Source organism: Chiloscyllium plagiosum, unplaced genomic scaffold (assembly GCF_037043375.1).
Source record: "Chiloscyllium plagiosum isolate Xiang-an unplaced genomic scaffold, Cpla_swu_hap1 HiC_scaffold_24, whole genome shotgun sequence".
In the NCBI taxonomy this organism is placed as follows: domain Eukaryota; kingdom Metazoa; phylum Chordata; class Chondrichthyes; order Orectolobiformes; family Hemiscylliidae; genus Chiloscyllium; species Chiloscyllium plagiosum.
Window position 1 is genome coordinate 40888336 of NW_028270162.1, and position 25305 is coordinate 40913640.

Here is a 25305-nt window from a genome sequence, read left to right on the forward strand (position 1 = left end):
TAACCAATGTCCTGTACAGCTGCAACATGACCACCTAAGTCCTCCCATTCAGTGCTCTGAGCAATAAAGGAAAGCATACTAAATGCCTTCTTAGCCAAGATAAAATAGAAAACTATAAACTGTACTAATAGACTGTTACCTCAAAGCATTGATCTATTTTCTGCATGCATCTAAAACTATGATAATACAAAATTGATTCAGTGATTCTCCTTTTTTCAGAAGGTCCAACGGGAATAGCCTGTGCCTGAAGTGTTGCAGGACTTTGAAGCAGAAAAATGTGCCAGCATGCAGAATCAGAGGACTGATAGCAAGTGGACTACTATTTTGACTTAAAAGCTGAGTTCTTACTTATGGCTGAGAAAGCTAAGTTCATGAAGGACATTTTAGAAATAGTTCTGTAGGTTAAGTTAAGGCTTTGCTACTCTGACTGACAAAAGTTGGGAAGGGATCTTCTGAGATAAGGTTGTGGGGAAGAAACCACTACTGCTCTCAATTCATATTGATGATGGGGACCCAGAAAATTCAAAATTTGCAGTTGGCATCAAATTGGGAGTGAGTTTAGTTAATAGACTGAAAGTTTAGTTAGATTGAAAGATTGAAATAGATTAAAAGTTTAGTTAATAGATTAAAATAAGAGGCAATAATTAAACTTGCAGAATGATATATAATTAGTAAATTTTATTTAACCAATAACAGAGATAATGACTCAAAGAAAATCATGAGTATGATAGCACTCCAGGTTATCAAGAATTCATGTAAAATAGAGAAGGAAAAAGACAGGAGGGCATGTAGCAGTAAGATCACTTTTCTTTTTAAAAAAAACCATGCTGGATTTTGTGGACAAAAATGGGGAAAGGATATGAATTTAAACTGAAGAAATTGTGAAAGAATATGTTGCAGTTTTAAAACGAGTTACTGGAATTCATCACAAAGTTGTACTTCTATGGTCGCTTTCTTCAAACAGTAGTGGGGAAAGATTGTTGCACTCGTCAGCATCAAGTGCGTGTGTTCAGGACAGTTTTACGCAGTGACAGCCTGGAGTTTAAAAACCCAATCAGGTCAGATTGCGGGGGTCAAGAGTGTTCAGCTTGAAACAACTCTGGTTAGCTCAGCAGGTTCACAACTATGTGTGAACAATAACATGGCAGAAAGCCTTCAGATTCAAAAAAATGGCACCTTTCTTCACAGACAAGTAATTTCCACTCATCATTTGCTCATAAGCTCTTGGCTCCAACCAGAGGTTGACTGCAGAAGTAGTGTGCCAAGCGCCCTGCATCTGCAGTAAAGAAGTGAAAATACTTGAAAAGAAGGTGATCAGAAGAACCTGCAAGAAACAGAAAGACGTCGCATTGAATCCTGTGGTTGAGTGCTATTGAACTGTGTTCCTCTAATTTTTTTTCTCCACCCTAACTTGTGTTTTCCTTGTTTATATCTGTCTGCATGTGTGTAGGAGTTTAAGGAGCTGTAAAGTTGATAATTGGTATCTTGCCTGCCTGTGGTCAGAGGTGATTTATCTGTAATAAATAGCAGTTTCTTCTTAAGAACAGAAACAGTCATCAAACAAGAAAATTGAGAACTTGAATAATTTGATTACATCTTTAGATTGTGACAATCCTGTGTCAGGTGGGGCTCGAGTGTCAGTGTGCTTTCCCCAAGTGGACTGCGACACTATTAGAACGACTTTACAGAACTAAATAGAAAATAGTTGCCAAACATACTGAATGTACTTGCTTGAATTAACAAAAAAATGGGAGATATTACGTCTTTGGGAGTTTTATTTTATATTTACTATTTTGAATTTTGATGCAAACCGAAATGACAGCAGTCGATTGTCACAATAAGATGGATGACAACATAATTTGGTTAGAATAAGAAAATACCCAACGTTGACATGTTCAACTGGTAAAGAACTAATTTGATCATTCTAACGAGGAGCACAAAAATATTTGTCCCACAATGTTTTGAAAACTAATAAGGCACTGCTAGTAACTTTATTACTACTGGTATTTTTATGAACTGGTCATCTAAACACATATACTCAGAAGCAATTAGCTGGAACCAACAGCTCGAAATGATGGCAAAAGTTGAGAATATGATCTCAAAAGGAAATTAGGTGACATCTTGAATAAAATAAATTTGTAGGGTTATGGGGATAGAGTGGGACAGACTGGATGGCTCTTCAGAGAGATGGCACAGGCACAATGGGTTAAAGAGTCTCTGCTCAGTAATAACTGATTCCATGGTGTGCTATAAAAGTTTTGGAATATTCTTAGTATTTGAATATTTCTGCAAGCAGATGTACATCTACATTTTGCAAAAAAAACTTACAAATGTGTTTTCCAAGTGTTACACTGTTTCAATAAATGCTTCTCATACTAGTAAATATGATAGAATACTTCAGCACAATGGTTAAACTGATTAAATAGCCCCATTAATACTGCATTCAGTTTAATATTTAGATTTAAGTCTCTGGACATTAAATGCAAAAGTACTGCTAGATAATATAATACAAATATTGTACTGCATAACAATTTGCACATTTCCATTAAGTACAAAATATTCTCTGGTAAATTATTGATTTAGTTTTACCTTTCTAGCAAATTGTGAATAGCTTTGAAGAGCAGTGTTCGGCATTCATACGTAAGTCCATTTTCCCAGAGACCATCTTCCACCACTGAAAAGCAAAAAAGAATTACCATGTTACTCATGAGAAACTAAATTCAACTAAACAGCAAAAAAGAAAGCCTTGCATACATCACTTAACTGTGAAAAATTGGCACTATTTTAATTCTTCAATCTAAAAACTGAATTGATTCATTGAAGTGATACACAATAAAAACGTTTGAAAGTTATAACTTCTAAATGGCACCTAAAGAAAGTACTTGAAGTCAGCAAAAGTGTTAAATCACTTCCACCACAAAAACCGAACACATTTTAAATGGAACCACAGAATAGGGTCTCATTTATAGGGGCAAAAGTGAGGACTGCAGATGCTGGAAACCAGAATTTAGATTAGAGTGGTGCTGGAAAAGCACAACAGGTCAGGCAGCATCCGAGGAGCAGGAAAAATCAACGTTTCGGGCAAAAGCCTTTCATGATGAAGGGATTTTGCCGGAAACGCCGATTTTCCTGCTCCTCGGATATTGCTTGACCTGTTGTGCTTTTCCAGCACCACTCTAATCTAAACTCTCCATTCAGCACACTGGCCTCATGGGATTTTGTTTCCTCACAGATTTCTTTCTGCTGCAGGAATTTTTCTAATACACATGCACTTATACACATGGATACTATCAAATAGACTTCCTTGTGGACTTAATGGGAGGAGTGGTCCACCTGTGGTCTCAGTGTCCTCAGTGGTCCCCACTAGAAGGGCCCTCAGCTTGCTTTAAGCATGGACTCCATATGATATAAAAAATAGTTGATGAAATTTAAGATTCCCTGTAGTGTGGAAACAGGCCCTTCGGCCCAACAATTCCACACTGACCCTCTGAAGAGTAACCCACCCAGAACCATTCCCCTCCGACTAATGCATGTAACACTATGGGCAATTTAGAATGGCCAATGCTGCACATCTTTGGACTGTGGGAGGAAACCGGAGCACCCGGAGGACACCCACGCAGACATGGGGAGAATGTGCAAACTCTACAGACAGTCACCAGAGGCTGGAATCAAACCTGGGACCCTGGTGCTGTGAGGCAGCAGTGCTAACCACTGAGCCACATTTTATAGTTTAATAATCATTTCTGCTGAAAGTTCAATTATTATTGAAAGATGCAGAATGTGCTGTTTGCATTGAGCAATAGTTGAACATGGGACAGTTAGATGTTATTAGCTGCTTGGCTTCTCTTTCCCATGCCATATTAGTATTTAAACATTCCTTCCACTTTCAGACCAAAATAATTTAAATAGCTTAACAGAAATTTGCAGCATAGCCCATAACGTTAATAAAGTGGTAATTTAAAAGTTAAAATACCTACTTTATTCCATTCACAATTATCTGCAGAAACTCTGTACTTCAATCTTTTAACATTGTTAGCCATTATTACCATTTGTATTTTATTTCCCTGCACAAATAACTATTAAATATATCAATTTAAGTTTGCATTCACTGTGTACAAAGATGCAACTGAACAACCATATGAACGCTGACTGCTTAACATATAAGCATTCCATTATTAGTATTTTAATAAAATTTATTGAAATTATTTTAACCACATTTGCTAAAGCCACAAATGGTACACATTTTTGCATTCACCTTTCATTTTGTACAAATTTATATAATCAGTCTCATATAGAGAAGACACTGATGGTCTGAATTTCTAAAAGGAGCATAGGGAAATTCATACAGAAGCCACCGCTAACAGTTAGCGATTTAAGATCCAAGCTGTTATCATTGAAGAAAAGTTGATCAAAAGAAAAACTGAGATTATTTGTAATTGCAAGCTGATAATTCTCAACAGATACAGAAGTAAAGCAAAGTGACAGCATGACGGCATTGGTTGTTTTGGACTAAACATTACTGCATTACCCACAGTCATTGCACTGTTGCAGTCATCTCGTAGGGGAAAAGAGCATTGAAATCAAATATTTGCTGAATCACATTTGCACAATTCAAATGTCCCAAAATATTTGTTTAAAAAAATTAGTACGCTACTTCAGGAAATAACCCAATTGTATACCTCCTGAAGCAAAACTACTGTACATTTTATCCTCAGTTTAAAAATAAAGTTATCCAAAACTCTTGTTACCCATGTCTTAACAATCTCAAAGTTTCACACCCACCAACCTTGTGCTTGCTGAGCTGCATTGGCTCTTAATTAAGTAATTCCTCAAATTTTAAAATTCTGTTCCTCATGGGGTGGCACATTCATTCAGTGTTTGGCACTACCGCCTCACAGCGACAGGGTCTCAGGTTTGATTCCAGCCTTGGGTGACTGTGTGGAAATTGCACGTTCTCCCTGTGTTTTGCATGGATTTCCTCCCAATGCTCTGGTTTCCTTCCACATTCCAAAGATGTGCAGGTTAGGTGAATTGGCCAGGCTAAATTGCCCATAATGTCCAGCGATTTACAGGCTAGGTGGGTTAGCCATGAGAAATGCAGGGTTACATGGCAGTGAGGTAGGTCTGAATGGGATGTTGTTCAGAGAGTTGCTGTGGACTCAATAGGCCAAATGACCTGCTTCCAAACTATAGGGATTCTTTGTAGGGATTTCCTCAGCACTCCCAACACTAATCTCTCTCGGCTGATAACCCAGGATGTATACACTTCTCCAATTGTTGCTTCTTTATCATCTCTGCCGTTGACCGTATCATCACTGCTGGTTATTCCTTCAGCTATCACAAACCTAAAACTCTGGCATGTTTAGTAATCGTCCTTGCCACATTTCCCTTAAAACCCATAGTTATGACGATATATAGTTTGATCCTGAACAATAATGATCCAGTGAGGAGCCTTGAGCATGCATCAAAACTAAAAATGGCCCAAGAGTAATTTGTTTCTTTCACTGTTCAGTCCATATTTTAATAGAGCCAATCTGCCAATAAGACAGACTTCAGCTGGTCATTAACTGGTGAGCTGAATAGCAAAGTGGGCAAACAGACGGCAGATTAAATTAATCTGGATGTGGTAATCTTTAAAATTCTCTCTTTTCTTTAAAGAAAAACAAGAATGGGAGAGTTAACAATGAAAAAGCACCGAAAGCATGTGGAGCAGAGGCACTTATTTATGCAAATAGACAACCCTTGAAATTGCAACCACAAGTTGATAAAAGCATTTTTTTTAAAGACCTTTGGTACTTTGCTTTTAATACCTAAAAGGATAGAACACACAAAAAAAGATAAATCGGCAATATTAGCATGTTGCTCCACTCTTCAAGTCATACCTATTGTACAATGCATATAAGCCAAAATATTAACAGGGAGGTTTAACATGAGACAAAACCGAAATAGAGAGAAAATGCCTGCTTGAGCAAAGGAGAATTGGAGAACTTTACAATTGTGCAAATGTTAATGAGTCATCACTTCAAGGAGTCACTAAGAAAATAAGGAAAACATTAACTTAAAAGTCAAAATTATAGCAAGAATTATAGCTAGGCAGAATCAAGTACAGAAATTAACCTTTTAGGAAAATATCAACAATCAAGATCCACGTATGCAACCTGCAAATAGAACAGACAGCATGCTATAGCACAGAAGAAATCCATTCAGCCTGTTGTGTCAGAGAGAGGGGAAGCTTTTATTTATTTGCCTCTGTATTAATTGAGCACAGCAATGCTTCCTCGCAGTGACAACTCTAACCAATTGCAATTATGATCGACTTCCTTTAGATGAAGTCAAAAATCACATGATAGGTGGTTATAGTGCGACAGGTTTATTTGCAAGTGCAAGCTTTGGGCCCACTCCTAGAGGCAGCTTCAGATGAAGCATTTCTCACTCAAATTCACTCAAAGTCCAGATTGCTTAATTACACGTGGATTTATCTACTTTTTTTAAAAAAAGGTCCTGAAGTCAACCTGGATTCATCTTTGAGGGCTCTAACTGGGATTTTCTAGAAGATCACTTTTCACTTTCCAGGCACTCCTTTTGCATTACGAAGAATTAATTTGCATAGGTGATGTAGTCATATAATAACAATACCTTCTATATTTGGGTTAACATCTATATTCATACAGAAGAATTAGGAGATTACATTATCCTCAAGAAATGATCAAACTTCTGTTAAACTTAAAGCCACAAAACACAATGAAAGCATCAAATTTTTTAGACAGCACTGCATTTAAATTGGCATGGACAACAGCCATAAAGTTAGTCATGAAACTTTCTTTCAAAATAATGGTTATAAAAAAAAACATCACCTTAAGCACTTCTTGCACAGACTGGTAAAGGTATAGTCAATATATTTGCTAAAGAAAAATGTAACGCCAGGAGATTTTAACAAGGCACTTACTACCATTTTATTGTATATCAAATCTCAACAGAATTAAATTTTAACATCAATATTAATGACAGAAGCATCTGCTACATTTTTTTCTGCATATCACCATTTACATTCCCTCCTCAGTTATAGTGATGTGCATCTGCAGAAATTGGTGAAACTCAGCAGGTCCAGCAGCATCTTTGGACAGAAAACACAGTTAACATTTTGAATCCAGTAACCCTTCTTCAGAACTGATATTAGTTAGGAAAAGGTTTATGTATGCTGATGATGCAATGGGAAAGAAAGGAGAAAATATGTGAAGATGGTGAAATCTCTGTTCATGAATACTCAAAACCGAAAGTTTAAACTTTCACAGCCTTTAATAACGGCTAATTTGAAAGTTTCACCAATCACCAAATTCAAGATTACATTCAAAGAAAGGTACAAAGAGGTCGTTCGAAATTTCCAGAATGTAGAAATCATACGGTTTTCTATGAAACCATGCTTCACATCAATATCTTTTGAAGCTACCAGTTGGAAACTCTTGGTTGATTTTTTTTTCCAGAAATGCCTGAAAAAGCTGTATCTACAAAGATGATTAGGAGTGCACCAATCAGTCTTTTTCAAAACCAGTGAAAAGAAGACGACCTTCCTGTATATGTCATATTAGGAACAATGCCCTTCAAAGAGAATGAACAGTTGACATCTCTTACACCATCAGCAAAAAAATCCACACAATCACGTGGCATGGTCCATTAGGTGGATTCCAACTGTTTGATATTCGAGGAACACAGGAATGGGAATAGGCCATTTAGCACTTCATGCCCACTTCATCATTCTAGATCATGGTTGATTGTAGACTTCAAAATGTCATTTTTCCCACATTATTCCCATATTGCTTCACATCGTTGAACTGAATTTGTTTTCTCACAATTAGCTTCAGTTTAGTTGGGTGGGAGACTATGTCACAAAATATTTTCAAGGCTGATATAGCTAGATTTTTAATCAGTAAGGGATTCAAGGGTTAAATCACTAAGCAGGAAGGCAGAGTTGAGGATTATCAGATCAGCCATGATCCCATTGAGTGGTGGAACAGGCAGGATGGGACAAATGGCCTACTTATGGTCCTATATCTTACGGATATACGACCTGAGTATCATACCATGTGGGCCTTTGTACGTCAGTGCATTTTTTGCTTATAAAATGAGATAAGCCACAGTTGCCTTGGGTCTTGGATTTTATGTTTATTTATGGACAACCAAAAGGCTAATTTGCAGCTTATTTATCAAAGCAAACAGCATGAGAAAACAGCTTTGGATCTCAAGCTAAAGCTTTTTTGTTACAAATAGTTTTCTTTAAATTGTTTTATCCTTTTAAGTTAAAGTGCCTGAAAGAGTAACAGACACTTCCTTTTAAAGTAAGCAGACATTTATATCACATATCTATATTGAGCACCTTGTTGCCTTATATGGACTGCTTTTAAAATCAACTTTATAATATAATTACCAACAATACTACATCAAAATCTTTGAACTCCCTCTCAAATAGCATTGTGGACCTACCTGGAACAAATGGATTCCAGTGGATCAAGGCAGCAGTCATCACCACTTTGAGGGTAATTAAGAATGGGCAATAACTGCTGGTCCAGTCAGCAATGCCCACATCCCCTAAATTAATTTTAAAAATCTAGACTGCATTGCTCTTGTTCTCACTAGAAATGCAATAAATTCTGTGGAACTTATGAATACACACCATCCCCAGAGTGAACACTCTCCTAAGCTAGTATAATTGCAGTTGTCTTTAAGTCTTAGAATTAAAATTAAATTGAACATGTCAGACCTTACAACATTGCTAGTATTTAGAAATTTATTCATCTTTATCTTGAACACATTCAATGATTGAGTTGCCACCTTTCTCTGGAGTAGAAAATTCCAAGGATTCAGTAACTGAATCCTTATCTCCTTCTTAAGTGGACTGCCCTTTATTCTGAGACTTTCTTCCCCAATTTGAGACAGAAACATCCTTCCGAGAACAACCCTTCGCTTTCTTTCAAGAATCTTGTACTTTTGAATGAGGTCACACCTTGTTCTTCTGAATTCTAAAGAACACAGTTCCAATTTCCTCAAATATCTCCCATAGGACAGTCTTGTCATCAAAGCAATTAGCTTGGTGAACCTCCATGCATTCCTATTATGGCAAGAATACTATTCCATAGGTAAAGAACCAAAGCTGCACACAATACTTCAGGTATAGTCACACCAAGCTTCTGTACAATTGAAACAAAGCATCCTATTCCTGCATTCAAGTCCACTTGTGATAAAAGTCAACGTACCATTTTCCCGCCTAACTGCTTAATGCATCCGAATGCTTTTAGTAACTTTTGAACAAGGACACTCAGGTTGAGGGCAGCAATATTTCCCAAACTGTCACTATTTCAGGAATACCTCTGTTCCTCCCAAAGTATATAACCAGTTATCCACATTATAATCCATTTGCAATGTTGTTGTCATCCATTCAACCTGTCCATATCCTCGAAGTCATTTTGCATCATTCCAACAACACTTACTCATCTAGTATTATATGCTTTGTAAACCTAGAAATATTCCATTTCATCCCCACATCCAAATCACTTATGCAGGTAATGAGATGTAGAACATCTAGGTCCCAAGTGACAATGCAGTTTCAGTCCTATTCAATTTCGAGAAGCTTTTTTTTGAAAACACTAATACTACTTTTTTCAGTGATTGATTCTTCAGTTCCTTTGAATCCCCTATTTCTGAGAGATTGAGTACATCTTCTGTGAAGTCAAACACCAAGTCATTTGTCAGTTTCTCTGTCATTTCATTACAAATTTCCTGTCTTTGCCTACAATGGACTCATATCTACAGCTCGGTTATGTTTCTTACTACAGTTTACAATCATATTCTAATCTCCTTTTCTAGCAGTTTTAGTCCTTCTGTGCTAAATTCTAAAATGTGCCTGGACCTCAGGCTGAAAACTTTTTTTGGCAACTTCTAAATGAATACAATCTTTTCCTGTTGGGCTTAAAAGTCATGTTAGGTTTGTTGTAAACCATATGTCAATTATTTAAACGTTAGCCATTACGTATCTACCACCATTCATTTTATGTACTTTTCCAATCCACCAGAGTCAACTCGCCTGTCATAACTTAATTGTTTCCTCTGTTTGGATTCAAGACCTCATTTTGGATTGAGCTGTATAATTCTCAAACTTAAAGACAGGTTCAAAAGTTTCTTTGACATGACTATTAGCTAGCTTCTCAAGGTAAAGACACTGGTCTAGAAAACCATGTCACATATGTTGCATGAATTTTGCCTTCACAGTATTGGTGCTCATTAAATATGCCATGTCTTTAAATAGATTTAAGTAATCCACAATTATTGCATTATTCTTGTTACATACACCTCTAATTTCCTGATTTGAACTGTATCCTGTACTGCCACTACGGGGTGATTTATGAACAACTCCTGCCAAGTTTCCTTTAGTTCCACCCATTCTATATCTTGTTCTTGCAATCCATGATCCCTCTCACGAACAGACAATCACTTGGACATGAAAAAAATATATTCGGATATCTAAAAATGTAAAGCAGGCAGCTGAAGTACATTAACCATGACTATATTTGGATAAATGGGCAGGTGAAGTTATGGGGCAAGCCAGCTCTTTAAAATATTTAACTACTGCTCTCTGTAGAACAAGACACGAACTGAGTTGCTGGAGGAACAAGATTCCTAAGAAGTCCATTTTCTATACTGCCATTCAACTTGCAAAATATTCTATTAAACAAGATCTATTAATTTTGATTAACTAGGTGCCACTGATTTTACAAATAAAACAACCATACCTCAAACAAAAACTGGCTGCTACAAATCTCCTCAATACCAAACAGCATGAAATTAGCCAAGGCAAAACTCAAGAGCCAGAAACCCCTTTAATTTCACTGAACTCTAAATTACTTAATCTATCCTTGACGTGGAGATACCAATGTTGGACTAGTGTGAACTAAGTCACCAGGTTATAGTCCAACTGGTTTATTTGAAATCACAAGCCTTCGTCTTTCCCCCTGAAACACAGCACTCTGAAGGCTTATGATTTCAAATAAACCTGTTGGGACTATAACCTAGTGCCTCGCAACCTCTGACTTAAATCTATCCTACCATACTCTTATTAAAATGGATGAGAAAACACTTCAGAGCTAAGGTAGGTGAGAAAGTCAGTTTGTTTTTAAATGGTACCTGGTTAGGTACAATAAAAGATATCCTTTTACATGAAAGGAAAAATTAGAAAATCTGAAAGAACAACAGGAGGCTGGAAGAGCTCACTGGGTCAGGCAACACCTGTGGGGAATGAAGTGCCAGGTCAATGATCTTCAATTAGCACTGAAGAGAAAGATGCAAGAACTTTTAAGCCAGGGACAGGGAAGGGAGAGAACTGAACAGATGATGATTAGGGATGGGCTAGAGGTCAAGGGAGAAAAAATATTTCATGATGTAGGAATCAAAGATAGTGGGATGGATATATTTAAAAAGCAAATGTTGTATCCAAATGAGGCTCAATTTGCTAGATAAATAAATTTTTGAATGCAACATAGAGTAATAAAGAAGTGAGAAGATCAAGCACACAAACCAAAAAAGGGGAGAAATGAAAAGGAATGAAACAAAATCACAGAGCAGAATGGAGGGAGCAGTTATGATCTAAAGCTTTTGTACTCTTATGTTGAATCTAGAAGAATAAAGTGCAAGTCAAAAGATGCATTGCTCCAAGCTTGCACTGAGCTTCACCGTATCAGGCCATTAGCAGGATAGTCAGTGTGGAAGCAAGCTGGAGAAATAAAATGACAAATTCAGAAGTTCAGGATCATACTTGTCAAAGTAGTCAACTTACACTTCATATCATCAACATACAGGGGATTACATTGTGAATAGCAAATACAGTATGTTAAATTGAAGTAAAAGTAAAAGCAGCGTTTGGCTCCTTGGAAAATGACAAGGGAGATGGTTAAAAGGCAAGAATTACTACTTCAAGAAAACATGCCTGATTGTGTATTTTACACGACAAATAGTCTAGGACTTGATAAATTGGCAATGCCTCCTTTCAAACTACATGTTGCAGTCAAGCATGAGAGGGGAAACACATTCAAACTTTCCTCAACTGATCATAACAGGTAAAAGTTAATGGAACTTGTGGAAAACAAAGTTCTCACTATAGTTTTTCCACAATATAGCACCGAGCAAAGTTGAGTCACTTGACAAATATTTCCCTCTTCAACAATCTTTGGAAGTGAGGAGATTGTAGGCCAGTTAATGTTCTTCCAATTATTGGTAAATTACTAGATCTGTAACACTGCATGAAATTATTTGGCAAATCAAATTAATCGTAGACATAGAGAATTTGAAGGAGTCTATTTGCGCCTAACCAAGTTTAGAATTTTTAGCAGTATAAAACAGTGACGATAAAACCACAGTGGATTTATTTGCATACCACATGGAATTAAGGAGAATAAATAAGGAAATTGTCAGAGGGATAGTGGAATGCCAAATTAAGGGTTAAGAGTTTTGTGAATATTCTCTTACTCACTGCACATTAAAAATGCCTGGTTACTCTTCAATAAGCCCCAGATCATCAATGACAGTCACTAACTTTACACAAACTACATAACTTTCATTACGTAACTGCTTCCACTCAAATGTAATTTGCTGGAGAAATCACGTCACTTTCATTATAAGGTTCAAACCTCAATCGAATTTTGCTGTTTATGGAGTATGATATAAATTCAAGAGATACTGAGGACTGAAGAGGCTGAAGAGTCAGTGTCGATAAAGCATCGCGGCAGAAAAAACATAGCAGGTCAGGCAGCATCCATGCAGCAGGGGAGTTGACATTTCTGGCAGGACCCTTCATCAGGATTGCATCTTGAGCCCATGGGGGAATAAGTCGGTTTCATAAGTAGGTGCTGAGGAAGGAGATATGGCTGTAGCAACGGGACTGTTTCAAGATGTGGTTGAAGAGCTTCAAGGCAGAGATGACAACCAGGGGTTGCAGTGGGGGAGAGACTCTCAGATTTTTGCAGAATGAGGAGTAAAACTAGTTCAAAGTGGGTATCCCTGGAAAAGGCTTTGTAGTATGGTTAGCAGCAATGAGGAAATAGCAAGGACTGCAGATACTGGAGAGTCAGAGTGGATAAAGTGTGGTGCTGGAAAGAGCACAGCAGGTCAGGCAGCATCCGAAGAGCAGGACAGTCGACATTTTGGGCAGGACCCTTCATTGGGACAGACTGGAAGTTCTAACAAAAACGCAAGCCCATTTTCAACTCAAACTCATTGATTGACATCAAGGCGACAACAATCATAAGAAGGGATTAGTCTCTATCTCATCAGATGTTGGACAGGTCACAACAATTTGGAGCACAAATCAGCTTGGCAACTTTTATTTCTGCTTCCATTTCTTTAGTGACCCCCTTCTAGAAATTTTGTATAAATATTAGGTTCAAATCGTTTCCAAGGTTAAATTGTCAGCTGGCAAATTCACAAAAAAATAACAATTTTGAGAGCAAGGAAAGATTGTTACCCACAGAACCAAATTCCATCATGAATCCTAAATATTAACCAAAAAAAGGACTGCAGGTGTTGTAAATCAGAAAGAAAAATAATTTGCTAGAAAAGCTCAGCAGTTTGACAGCATCCGTGAAGAGAACTCTAGTTAACTTTTCAGGTCTGGGGACCCTTCCTCAGAACCTTCCAGTTCTGGCAGACCTGCTGAGCTTTTCCAATGACTTGTTTCTGTTCCATCATGAATCCTGTCTCTTACAGCACCAACATAATACAAGGATCAAACTCCTCAAAGAAAAACATATCAACTTGCACACTACAGGTCAAGAATATTGTTCAGCTGTTCACACAAATGAAAGGGACATTGCAGACACTGTAGTTTCAGGAAGTGAAGACAGTTGGAAGAGGAGTCACCGAGGGAAACCAGAAATTTTGAATGTACATAAACTGTCAAATGAAATTAATTTCAGTCTGTTGAACAAAGCAACAGTGGAAGCTCTACTTCCAAATATTCTCTGTTAACAAGTAGTCGTGAAAAATTATTGGAAAATTGAAGGCTATCTAATTGACGTTTAAAAGGGCACATACTACTTATTAGATTGATGTAAGGGAAATTGATTAGACTTTTTATCCAGATAATAATGAAAGTCTGGGGCCAACTGTCTGAAAGGGTAAGGGCTGTGTGCGCGCACATGTACATAAATACATTTTTAAAAAGTGTGCACGCGTGTATGAGTATAACATACCAAATTAGCTAGCTTGCTGAGCTGGAAGGTTTGTTTTCAGATGTTTTGTCACCATACTAGGTAACATCATCGTGAGTGTCTCCGGTGAGGCACCGGTGGCATGTCCCACCTCTCTATTTATAAGTCTAGGTTTCTTAAGATGTGTAATGTCATTTAAGGGTATTTTTTTTAAAAGGGAAGGTAGACAGGATCCAAATCGATGTGCTTATTGATGGAGTTCTGGTTAGAATGGAATGCCTCTAAGAATTCTTGAGTGTGTCGGTATTTTGCCTGTCCTAGGATGTGTGTGCCGTCCCAAAGTGGTGTCCTTCTTGTATGTATAGAAGCTAGTAATAGTGGGTCGTGTCTTTTGGTAACTAGTTGGTGTTCATGTATCCTGGTGGCAAGTTTCCTGCTTTGTCCAATATAGTTTTTTCACAGTTCTTGCATGGTAGCTGGTAAATGACGTTAGTTTTGCTGGTAGTACCTAATGGATCCTTTAGGTCATTAGTCACTGCTTAAGTGTGTTGGTAGGTTTGTGGGTTAGTCTGGAAGTCATTTCGGATACGTCTTTGATGTAAGGTAATGTGGCTATCGTTTTTGGTTGTATTGTGTCTACTTGTTTGGGTTTGTATCTGAGGAACTTAAACATGAATAGTTTTTGTGTATGTGTGCGCCTGGTTTTTGTGTGCACGTGCCCAGTGTGTACACGTACGTACACACACAAAAACATTTTATTTTAGTATGTGAATTTTGAACTAATGGCATGGGGATTTGGTCTACATGTAAGAGGTAGCTTAATAACTAATATATCAGTCTTTTTGGAGCTACAATTTTAAACCAGCATCTGTCAGATAGCAGGTGACCAGGGCCCTCCTACAGTGCTCGTGTGCGTCATTTGTTTGAACTGATAGTTTTAAGATTAGAGAGCACAGAGATAGACGTAAGAATAGTTTCTCCTGTAGAAAGGAGGAAGTTCAAAATAGTTAGAAATAGTTTGCCTCAAGGGTTTGTGCAATGGTTTTAGCTCAAACATTCCAGACTTGAACTATTTAGATAGAGCCCTGAAGGATTTATTTGAAGCCAATGTACATTTAAGTGCAGTTCTCTGCATTATTGAGGAAAGGGTCATGAAACTGTGAGGATTGGATTTGGTGGTGGTGGGGGGGGGGGGTGTCTCTGATATTTGTGCACTGTGAAGCGATAGTGTTGGGAACAAATTGAATTTTATTTTGTTGTGTTTGAAATCTTTTAAACTGTTTATATAGTGTGTTCAAATAGACTGGTCTATTTAGTCTTTTGTATATTAACTTCAGTTATTATTAAAACCAAATCTGCAGCAATGCATACTTGTGTTTCACTAAAAGACCATGTTAGATAAAACTATAATGCAGTAAGCCAAATTTTAGTCTGGCTCTGAAGAGTTTAGTAATGATATCAACTGGGGTCATAACAATTAAGGCAGAAAGCCTCACATTTAAAATGTATTTGGATATATACTTGAACTGCTAAAACATACAAAATTCTAAACTAAAACTAAAAAGTGGGATTAAGCTGGAAAGCTGTTTCTCAGGCAGCAACGGTCAAGAACTGAATGGTTCCGTTCTTTCAGAAATTGTAATGTTCCATAACAAGTTGCAATATTATCTTACTAATACTTAATAAATACACTACATTTTTCCATTTTAATGGTCTGGGTATGCTCAGTTCATCTGGAGTTTTTACAGTGACATGCCAATGCAATTTCTCCCCTTGAAAGCTTGAAGACAGACTATATACAAAAAGACAAAATACTGCAAATAATCTTGTCATACCACATTTCAAAAAAGTGTTTATTATAACCCACAAGCACAAACTATCCACTGTAACTACTTACTGGAAGATTGTCTCCGAAATTTTATATGCACGTGCAAAGAGACTTGCAAAAGATGCTGCTCATGTATCCTTTATATTCCCTCTATTCTACTCTTCAGATAATGGATGTAGTATATTAGCATATTCTAATCCATGACTTGCAAGATCAATCACTACTGAGACAAGTCTTTGCATGAGATTTCATTCCTTATGTCACAGCAGAACCAAGAGAAGGAAACTAACTCACAGATAACTGACAGCTCACCACACTAAATCTGTTTGACAGGCACACTACAGTGTAATATCTTTAGCATTCATACAAAATTTTGGTTGACTATTTTAAATTGGATGCAGTTAGGAAGTCCAAAAGACATCTCAGAACACTATTTACTGATCTTGTAGTAGGTCATACAATTCACTTTGATGTCATGAACCAAACGTACCTCAAAAAGGGCTATGACAAGGAAGAAAAATATCGGAGATTATGTGCAGCGTGTTAGAAATACGCTTGTTCATCTACTAGATTCAGGGGAGTGGGCAGCAGAAACAATCAGCATACATTGCATTTGCGATTTGTTACTTCGAATTGTTCCCAAAGATATGGGTCATCTGGAAAAGAGCAATCCCCAGATTTCTCAGAATGCTCTTTACAGGCATGATGATCACTTCAAAGATCAAAATCTATAATCTTTCCCCATGGTCCAACAGTTCAAAATGAATGCAGAAACTCATTTCACATAAATATTTAGCTTTACTGAAATCCTTGTGAAAATAACTCATCACCTCACCAACACCATTCTCCTCTTGCGAGTTTCCACGTGCATCCACATTTTAGCTGCTACAGTGAAAATGACTAAAGAATCACAGGGCATATGCCAGCCTTTAGTCAACAGCTACTTTGCAGGGACATCACTGTAGAGAGGTATGGATCAAATATGGAAAAAGCAAAGCTAGCAAAACCACTTACTCTTGTGAGAAAAATTTACCCAAATTACGTCATCTTCCTACAATGATTTGATGACAAGTTTCATACTTACACAAAAGAAAGTGCCATGACAATTAGTCGCTATTAAAAAAAGATGGGTTTTCAAACCACATGCAGTTTTCTCCCCTCCAGAGATGAATAGTTGCAGTACAACAAAAGCTCATGAATTTACTGAACTTACACTGGCATTAAATGCTGGGTTCTTGTAGTGTGAATGAACTCAGCAGCTGCTAAATGGCATAGAAACTGTGACAGGTTGAATAGAGGAGGAGGAAATGGCACCCACAATGACGATATCGGCATTAAGGATTCTTAACATATTTCTTCAGTTACAAATAGTATAAATTCTAATTAATACTGCTCTGCAGAAGAGATTATGTCAAACTGACTGCTTCGTTAGAAATAACATCTGATCCAGTTTCCCACTCTGTGGGGTAAAATTGCCATGAAGTAATTTGATGGGTAATTTCACTTATTGGTTCAGTTTGAGCGTTCACACTTGAGGCAGAAAAACATAGATTAGAGTTCCAACACAGAGAACTGTGCATATAATCTAGCCTGAACTTTCAGTTTAAGACTGAATATGTCATCTTTTATTTAAGACCTATCAACTCAGAAGATCATTTAAAAAATCCACATCTCTGCTGCCAAGCTAAAAAAAAAAGAGTTCCTTCTCCCACATCCATCAGGTCCTGGGTAACACTCACCATCAAGTTTTGGTCATTCATTCAGTTGCATTTGTAAATTATTGGTCAGGCTGCAACAGTGGCTGCATTGTAAAAGTGATCCAGTGTTTGCAAAGACCTTCAGGATATTCTGAAATTTTAATCTGCTACTATATTAAGTTTGTTCTCAATTATTGAGAGAAAAAAATACATAACGTTACATCTTTTAAATAAGCCAACAAATTTCAGACCATCTGGATCTGAAACAGTATTACAAGAATCCACTGCTTGCTCAGTTCCCACTGAAGAAGCCATTGAGACAATGCACCTTACAAAACTCTGCATGTGTGTTAATTCGCAGAGTGCCACATCTCTACAACAACCCGGAGGCTGGTTTCAAATTACTCATCTTCCTGTTTCCGGTAGAAAACGCTGGGGAGCTCATCATGATGGATGGTACTGAAGCAGTTAAATGACTCAACTCAGTGGTCTCCATTCCAGCAGGTTTTAAAGTAAATTAAATTTATGTAATTATTTGCTTCTGAAGGGAAATTTAGAATATTACTAAGGTCATTCCAATTTTTGGAAGCTGCTAAACCTTCCATTCTTGAAGTTATTTTGTCACAATACATTCAATAAACTTTGTCTTGTGCCACAATTACCTTATAGTGAGAATCAATGTACATACCACCAACAAATCCTGAAGTAATTTTTGTATTGATTGAGGATTCTTAACATGCGTACACAATATTAATACATGGGCAATGACTCATCAACAAAATTAATATAATTAATTTTAGATTTCTTTACCTGACACTTCATAGTCAACTGAAGGGGGATTGATTTGGAATACTTCCAAAAATACCTGTTAGGCTATAACCTGGTGTTGAGAGATTTTTAACATTGTGAGAAGATTGTTAGCTAAGCTGAAGTAGACAAGGTGGAGAGTTACACTCAAAGGTACTTTTGCTCACGTAAAGTGTTGACAGAGTTTTCCTGATGGCTCACTAAGATTTTAGCCACAACCAACAGAAAAGTCCCAGATTCCATTCAGAATGGGTACAAGGTGGCAGTGGAGTAAGGCTTCGAGCCAGAGCTCCTCCATTCTGACTGTTGCTTTCCTCTTTTCTCTCTCTACTTATCTTCCATCCTCAGTGGTGGCAAGTTGTGCCAGTACGGACTGGAGGCTTAGCCCAGCACAGACTCCTGGCCGAGAGGTGAACTTGAGGACTCCAGTCGAAGCCCAGCACAGACACGAGCTGAATCTCACCATTGACTTGTCTGTTCCATCTGCTTTTTCTTTCCTCTCCCTTTCTCTGCTTTTGAAGGTCTGCAATGTTGAATTTTTAACTTTATTTCTTTACCTTTCTATAAGATTTTGCACATCGGCACCTTTGTACCTAAGATGGCACTGGAAATGGCAACTTGTACATTTTTCACTGTATCCCTGTATTTGAGTACATGTGACAATAAAACCTATTTCTAATTTATAACGTGTGGTGCTCGTTGATTGCAAACTATGCTACTAGGAGGATATTACTGCATGCAAGGAAGCAAAACAACAAATATTCCTGTTTCTCAATTAATCTACATGAAGTATGTGCGCAGGTCATTGATAGAGACTAGACAGAGAACATCACAACTGACACTGTCCAACAGCTTGCTCACAGTATCAAGACTCAACTGTCAACAGGACATCATGTCAGTTCAAAACATATCCGTATGACAGCATTCAATCCTCAGTCATCACCAAGAACACTGCATCTCTAGTGTAGAAGCAGGTTATTTGGTCCATCAAATCTACAATGACCCTCCAAAGAGCATCCACCCAGACCCAGCCTTTCCCCCAATCTATCCCTGTAACTCAGCATTTCTCATGGCTAATCCACCTTGCCTGCACATCTTTAGACTGTGGAAGGAAACTCAGACAGTTGTCGGAGGGTGGAATTGAACCTAAGTCCCTAACACTCCGGCAACAGTGCTAACCACTGCCCCAAAGTCAGGGGAAGCAAAAGCAAAAAAAACATTTGCAATGTCTCAGGACGTCCAAAGTAACTTTGAAGTGTTCAAATCTTATGTAGGAACTGCAGCAGCCAATTACACACAGGAACAAGCAACAATACAGTAGCTAACTACGTAAAGGAAACTCCAACTGGTATGAAACCCAGTTTTCTGTTGCTGCCGGTTAAAGGATTATTGCTGGTCAAGATACCAGCAGCACCTCTCTATTCTAAGCCGCCTGAAATATGTCAAAAGCAAAACTTATATCCTGAATGGGTGGATGGGGTTTTCTTTTAAGGCATAAACTAAGTATACAGCAACAATAGTGAAGAACCTCATTCGTTTTGTACTGAAGGGTCAGACTATTTTATGTTGCCATTTCTGGAACAAAGCTTCAGTCCATTGCCTTTTCACTGAGGAAATATTGCCACCAAATACATATAAAATTTATCTAGTGTCTATTTAGGAAGTCCTGCTTTTTAAAAAGCTGTTTGAATCACATTTACATTTAAGAGAAAATTCATTCTCAGCGCATTGAATTTATATAGAATTTATTCAGATCAGCTACAACTGGTTACTAGTAATTGATAAGAATCTAGCAATCTTCTGAGAGGGGTGCAAGTGTATTCAGAAATTCCCACTTCGAATTAAATTATTAAACTTGCATAAAGGTGATTTTTTTTTATTTTACAAATTGGATTAATCCCTCAACATATTTTTTCCTTAAAAACACACAATGAGACTTAGCACATGCCTGACAGAAATACAAGTTTATTTCAAAATAATTACGATCACAAATATCAAATCAGTTCCTGGAATTGCATTTAACAAATAGTTTTCCAAATTGTTGGTACGGGAAATTTTAACCATCTCTTTCAAATATCCCCTATTGCTGCTCAGTTGGGTTTTGGCATGGACATTCCACTCCAGACCTCATTCTGGTCTGAGTCTAAACTGAAAAAATAATGAACTTCAGAGGTGATGTGAAGGGAATGTCCTCTGAGTGGAGAAGCGTTTTGGGGGTCACTGACCATAATTCCATTAGTTTTAAAATATTTATGGAAAAGGATAGACCAGATCCAAAGTTCTAAATTGGAGGAAGGCAAATTTTGACAGTATTCAACAAGGGTGGGGTGGCACGGTGGCTCAGTGGTCAACTCTGCTGCCTCACAGCACCAGGAAACCGGGTTCGATTCCAGCCTCGGGTGATCATCTGCGTGGAATTTGCACGTTCTTAGTGTGTCTGTGTGGGTTTCCTCCAGGTGCTCTGGTTTCCTCCCACAATCTAAAGATGTGCAGGTTAGGTGAATTGGCAATGTGAAATTGCCCATAGTGTTCAGGGATGTGTAAGTTAGGTGCATTAGTCAGGGGTAAATGTAGAGTAACGGGTTTGGGTGAGATACTCAAGAGTCAGTGTGGACTTGTTGGGCTGAAGGACCTGTTTCCACACTGTAGGGATACTATGATTGTATCAAGCCAGGATTTGACTAAATGTGGGATCAAGAAGCCCCAGCAAAATGGAAATCAAGGAAAATGCTCCACTAGGAGCTGTATCCTTTACACAGTAGGTTGGTATAAAGGTTGTTTCAGCATAGAGTCATAGAGATGTATAGCACAGAAACAGATCCTTCTATCCAACTTGTCCATGCTGACCAGATAGTCCAAACCAATCTAGTCCCACCTGCCAGCACTGAGCCCATATCCCTCCAAACCCTTCCTATTCATATACCCATCCAAATGCCTCTTAAATGTTGCAATTGTACCAGCCTCCACCACTTCCTCTGGCAGCTCAATCCATAGGAGAAAGGACACAAAGGGAAAGCATAGAATTAAAGAAACCAAAGAATGCTAGAGATAAAGCAAAAAGGAAAAGCAAGAAAGCTTTGCTGGGGAAAGCAGGAAGTCCAGCTCTGTACAAGAATGAAATTTAAAAATTAGTCATTAAGGAGGAATTAAAACCTTTGACAGATCACTTCAAACTGAAAGTAACCATAAGGAAAGACAATAGGCATTTGAATAAAGAGTTTACTGACCAAATATGTGAGGTGGAAAACAATGAGGAATGGGTTTCAGACATAAAAGACAGTGATCAGGTTGAAACAAGGACATGAGGTGATGAGTATGTGATCAAACTTTAAAGGATATCAACACTTAATGTCATCACCCAAGTCAGTACAAGAGCAGTTTTGTTATTGTTATTCTAGTAATGTGATTGGTCAACAAAAGACTAACAAGCTCATCAGGAATGTGGGGAAGACATCGTGTTCATCAGCAGTTGTTTGACTCACATGTTTAGTGGGCAAAAACTGTATAAATACTAAAGATTGAGTGTACCATTTTCAGAGTAGTCTGAGAGAGCACGAGGTTGCTAAGTGCGAGTACTGCTACTCTGCTGAGGTTTGAGAACCTCTACTTAGACTAGGGCTTGGTGTCTTTTTAACTCTGTAACAGTGACACTGTAGTAAATGTTTAAATAAATGTACTAAACCTTTAATGGACTGCTTCTAAGAATTTTATTTCAGGCAATTGAATGATCTCAGGGAAAGAACCAGGGAAGATTGAGTAGACTCCAGTAGGGAGCTCTCGGGGTGGCTTCGACACATACACACCTTGTGTGTGAAAAAGTTGCCCCTTAGGTCTCTTCTATATCTTTCCCCTCTCACCCTAAACCTATGCCCTCTAAGATTCCCCTGGATTCCATCACCCCAGGGAAAAGACTTGGTCTATTTACCTATCCATGCCCCTCATGATTTTATAAACCTCTATAAGGTCACCCCTCAGCCTCCAACGCTCCAGGGAAAACAGCCCCAGTCTATTCAGCCTCTCCCTATAGCTCAAATCCTCCAACCCTGGCAACATTCTTGTAAATCTTTTCTGAACCCTTTCATGTTTCACAACATCTTTCTGATAGGAAGGAGACCAGAATTGCACGCAATATTCCAACAGTGGCCTAACCAATGTCCTGTACAGCCACAACATGACCTAACTCCTGTACTCAATACTCTGACCAATAAAGGAAAGCATACCAAATGCCTTCTGCACTATCCTATGTACCTGCAACTCCACTTTCAAGGAACTATGAACCCACACTTCAAGGTCTCTTTGTTCAGCAACACTCCCCAGGACCTTAACATTAAGTGTACAAGTCCTGCTAAGATTTGCTTTCCCAAAATGCAACACTCCAGGTGTAGCCTCACCAACACCGTACGCAGCTGCAACATAGCCTCACTGCTTTTAAAATTAATCCTTTGAGCAATGAAGGACAAAATTCCTCTGCCTTCTTAATTACCTGTTGCACCTGTAGACCAACCTTCTGTTATTCATGCACAAGGAAATCCCCATCCCTCTGCACAGCAGCATGCTACAATTTCTTAATATTCAAGTAACAGCCCTTTTTACTGTTATTCCTACCAAAATGGATGACTTCACATTAACATTATGCTCCACCTGCCAGACATTTGCCCACTCACTCAAACTATAACCCTCTGCAAAGTGTCAGTCTTCTGCACACTTTGCTCTACCTCGCATCTTAGTGTCATCCACAAACTTTGACACACTACACATAGTCCACAACTCCAAATCATCTATGTAAACTGTGAATGATTGTGGTCCCAACACTGATCCCTGAGGCACACCACTAGTCACTAATTTCCAACCTGAATAACAATCGTTTATTCCCACACTTTATTTTCTGTTGGTTAACCAATCCTCTATCCATGCTCATACATTGCCCATAACATCATCATCTTCTGCAGCGCCTTGTTGAATGCCTTTTGGAAATCTAGATACACATCTACTGGGTCCCCATTGTCCATTGCGTTCTCAATGCCTTCATAGAATTCCACAAGATTTGTTCAGGATGACCTGCCCTTCATGAACCCATTCTGCGCCTTCCCAACAACATTTTCTATCTAGATGCCTTGCGGTTTCTTCCTTGATAGTAGACTCAAGCACTCTCTTTCCCACTACAGAAGTTAAGCTAACTGGTCAATAATTGCCCATCTTTTGACTACTTCCCTTTTTAAACAGTTGCGTCACATTTGCTGTTTTCCAATCTGTTGGAACTGCCTCGGAGTTCAGTGAATTTTGGGAAATTACCACACGTGTGTTTGCTATTTCTATTGTATGAATAGGACATTCTGGTATGCATTGCAAAAGGGACAGGAGACTAGTCTAACCTTAGCTCCATTAGCTTGCCCAACACTCTCTTTTTCGTGATAACGATTGCTTCCAGATCCACAGCTACCTTTGTGTCTCTTTGTCAATTATTGGCACGTTACTCATGTCCTTCACTGTGAAGACTGACAAAATACCTATTCAATGCCTCGGCCATTTCCACGTATCCCATAACTAAATCCCCCTTCTCATCCCATAAAAGGACCAATGTTTATTTTAGCCACTCTTTCTATAATTATATACAACAAAAAAACTTTTGCTATTCATGTCATTGTATTACAGTAGGTGATCTAATGTCTCAAATTCTATCTTACAAAACACACTGAGCGAGGTGTGCTACAAAATTTTACATTTTAAAATTGCTTAGCTTGAGCTCAGACGCAAATGTCTGTGACTGTAACATATGTAGATACAAGGAACTGTAATGAAAGTCTACTGAATCCATCAGTGGCACTTTACTCACATCTCATTCTGATGTTATAGAAGCTAAAATAAGTTATCATATCATCTGCTATGAATACCCTGAAAGTAAATACCTCATTTTATTTACAGCACATTGCTAATACATCTAGTACACCAGTACTAGCTGTTTAAGAATAGCTCACATATCCTAGATACTACTACATATCAACTCAAAGGTGGACAACAAATCTCTCAGTAGCATCCCAGGATTGAACAAAAATCTGATGGCAGAATATTCCCATTTTATGACTTATCAACATCATCTACCTTCCCTGGCACACTGAAGTAATTAAAAACGCTGTATAAATGCAAGTCATCATTTCCTTTTTTCGCACCCTTATCAATTGATAATAGTCCAACGTTTGTCATAATTACATCAGCACTGCATGTTCACTATCGAGAGAATGATTTCGAACATCAATACTTTTAGATATTTAAATAAGTTAATAAACTCATCAAGTTGCACACTTGTCACTTGAAATTTCAAGTCTTTAATCATTCTATGCACATACAGGTTGTCTTCAATTCATTTTCCGAACTTGGACTCAGTGAAACCCAAAATCAATTCAGCCACTTCCTTTTTTAAGTAACAGCCAAAATTGTTCACCAGCTATACTGTAACTTGAACAATTCAGTACATCTATAAAACAGATTTAAACATTTCAAGGTATAATCTAATATTTGTCCAAATAACTTCAGGTCACAAACAAATTTAATGTTATTCCAGTCAGCATTTTTCAGATCTATCACAAAAAAAATGCAAGTAACCAGTTGTTAGCTATCATCAATTACTACTTCGGGTGAAGTAAACATTGTAATTTTCACACTGTCTTCTGTTGATGAGCTAACTCATTTGGACAAAATCAGTGATTAAACCATTCTTGAGAGTGTAAAATGACATCTGAAAAACACCTGATGTGCCTTTATCCATTATTTTTTTTAAACTACAGAT

At 37.9% G+C, this 25305-nt stretch overlaps 1 protein-coding gene across 2 annotated transcripts in view; it reads right to left on the reverse strand.

Annotated features, from left to right (window-relative positions):
* Positions 1–25305, reverse strand: part of LOC122562734 (mediator of RNA polymerase II transcription subunit 13-like) — a 237283-nt gene that overhangs the window by 115647 nt on the left and 96331 nt on the right. For both annotated transcript variants that reach the window (XM_043715858.2, XM_043715857.2), the window contains exon 3: positions 2590–2674. In XM_043715858.2, coding sequence (XP_043571793.1) covers positions 2590–2674 — 85 coding nt within the window. The remainder of the gene's footprint in view (positions 1–2589; positions 2675–25305) is intronic.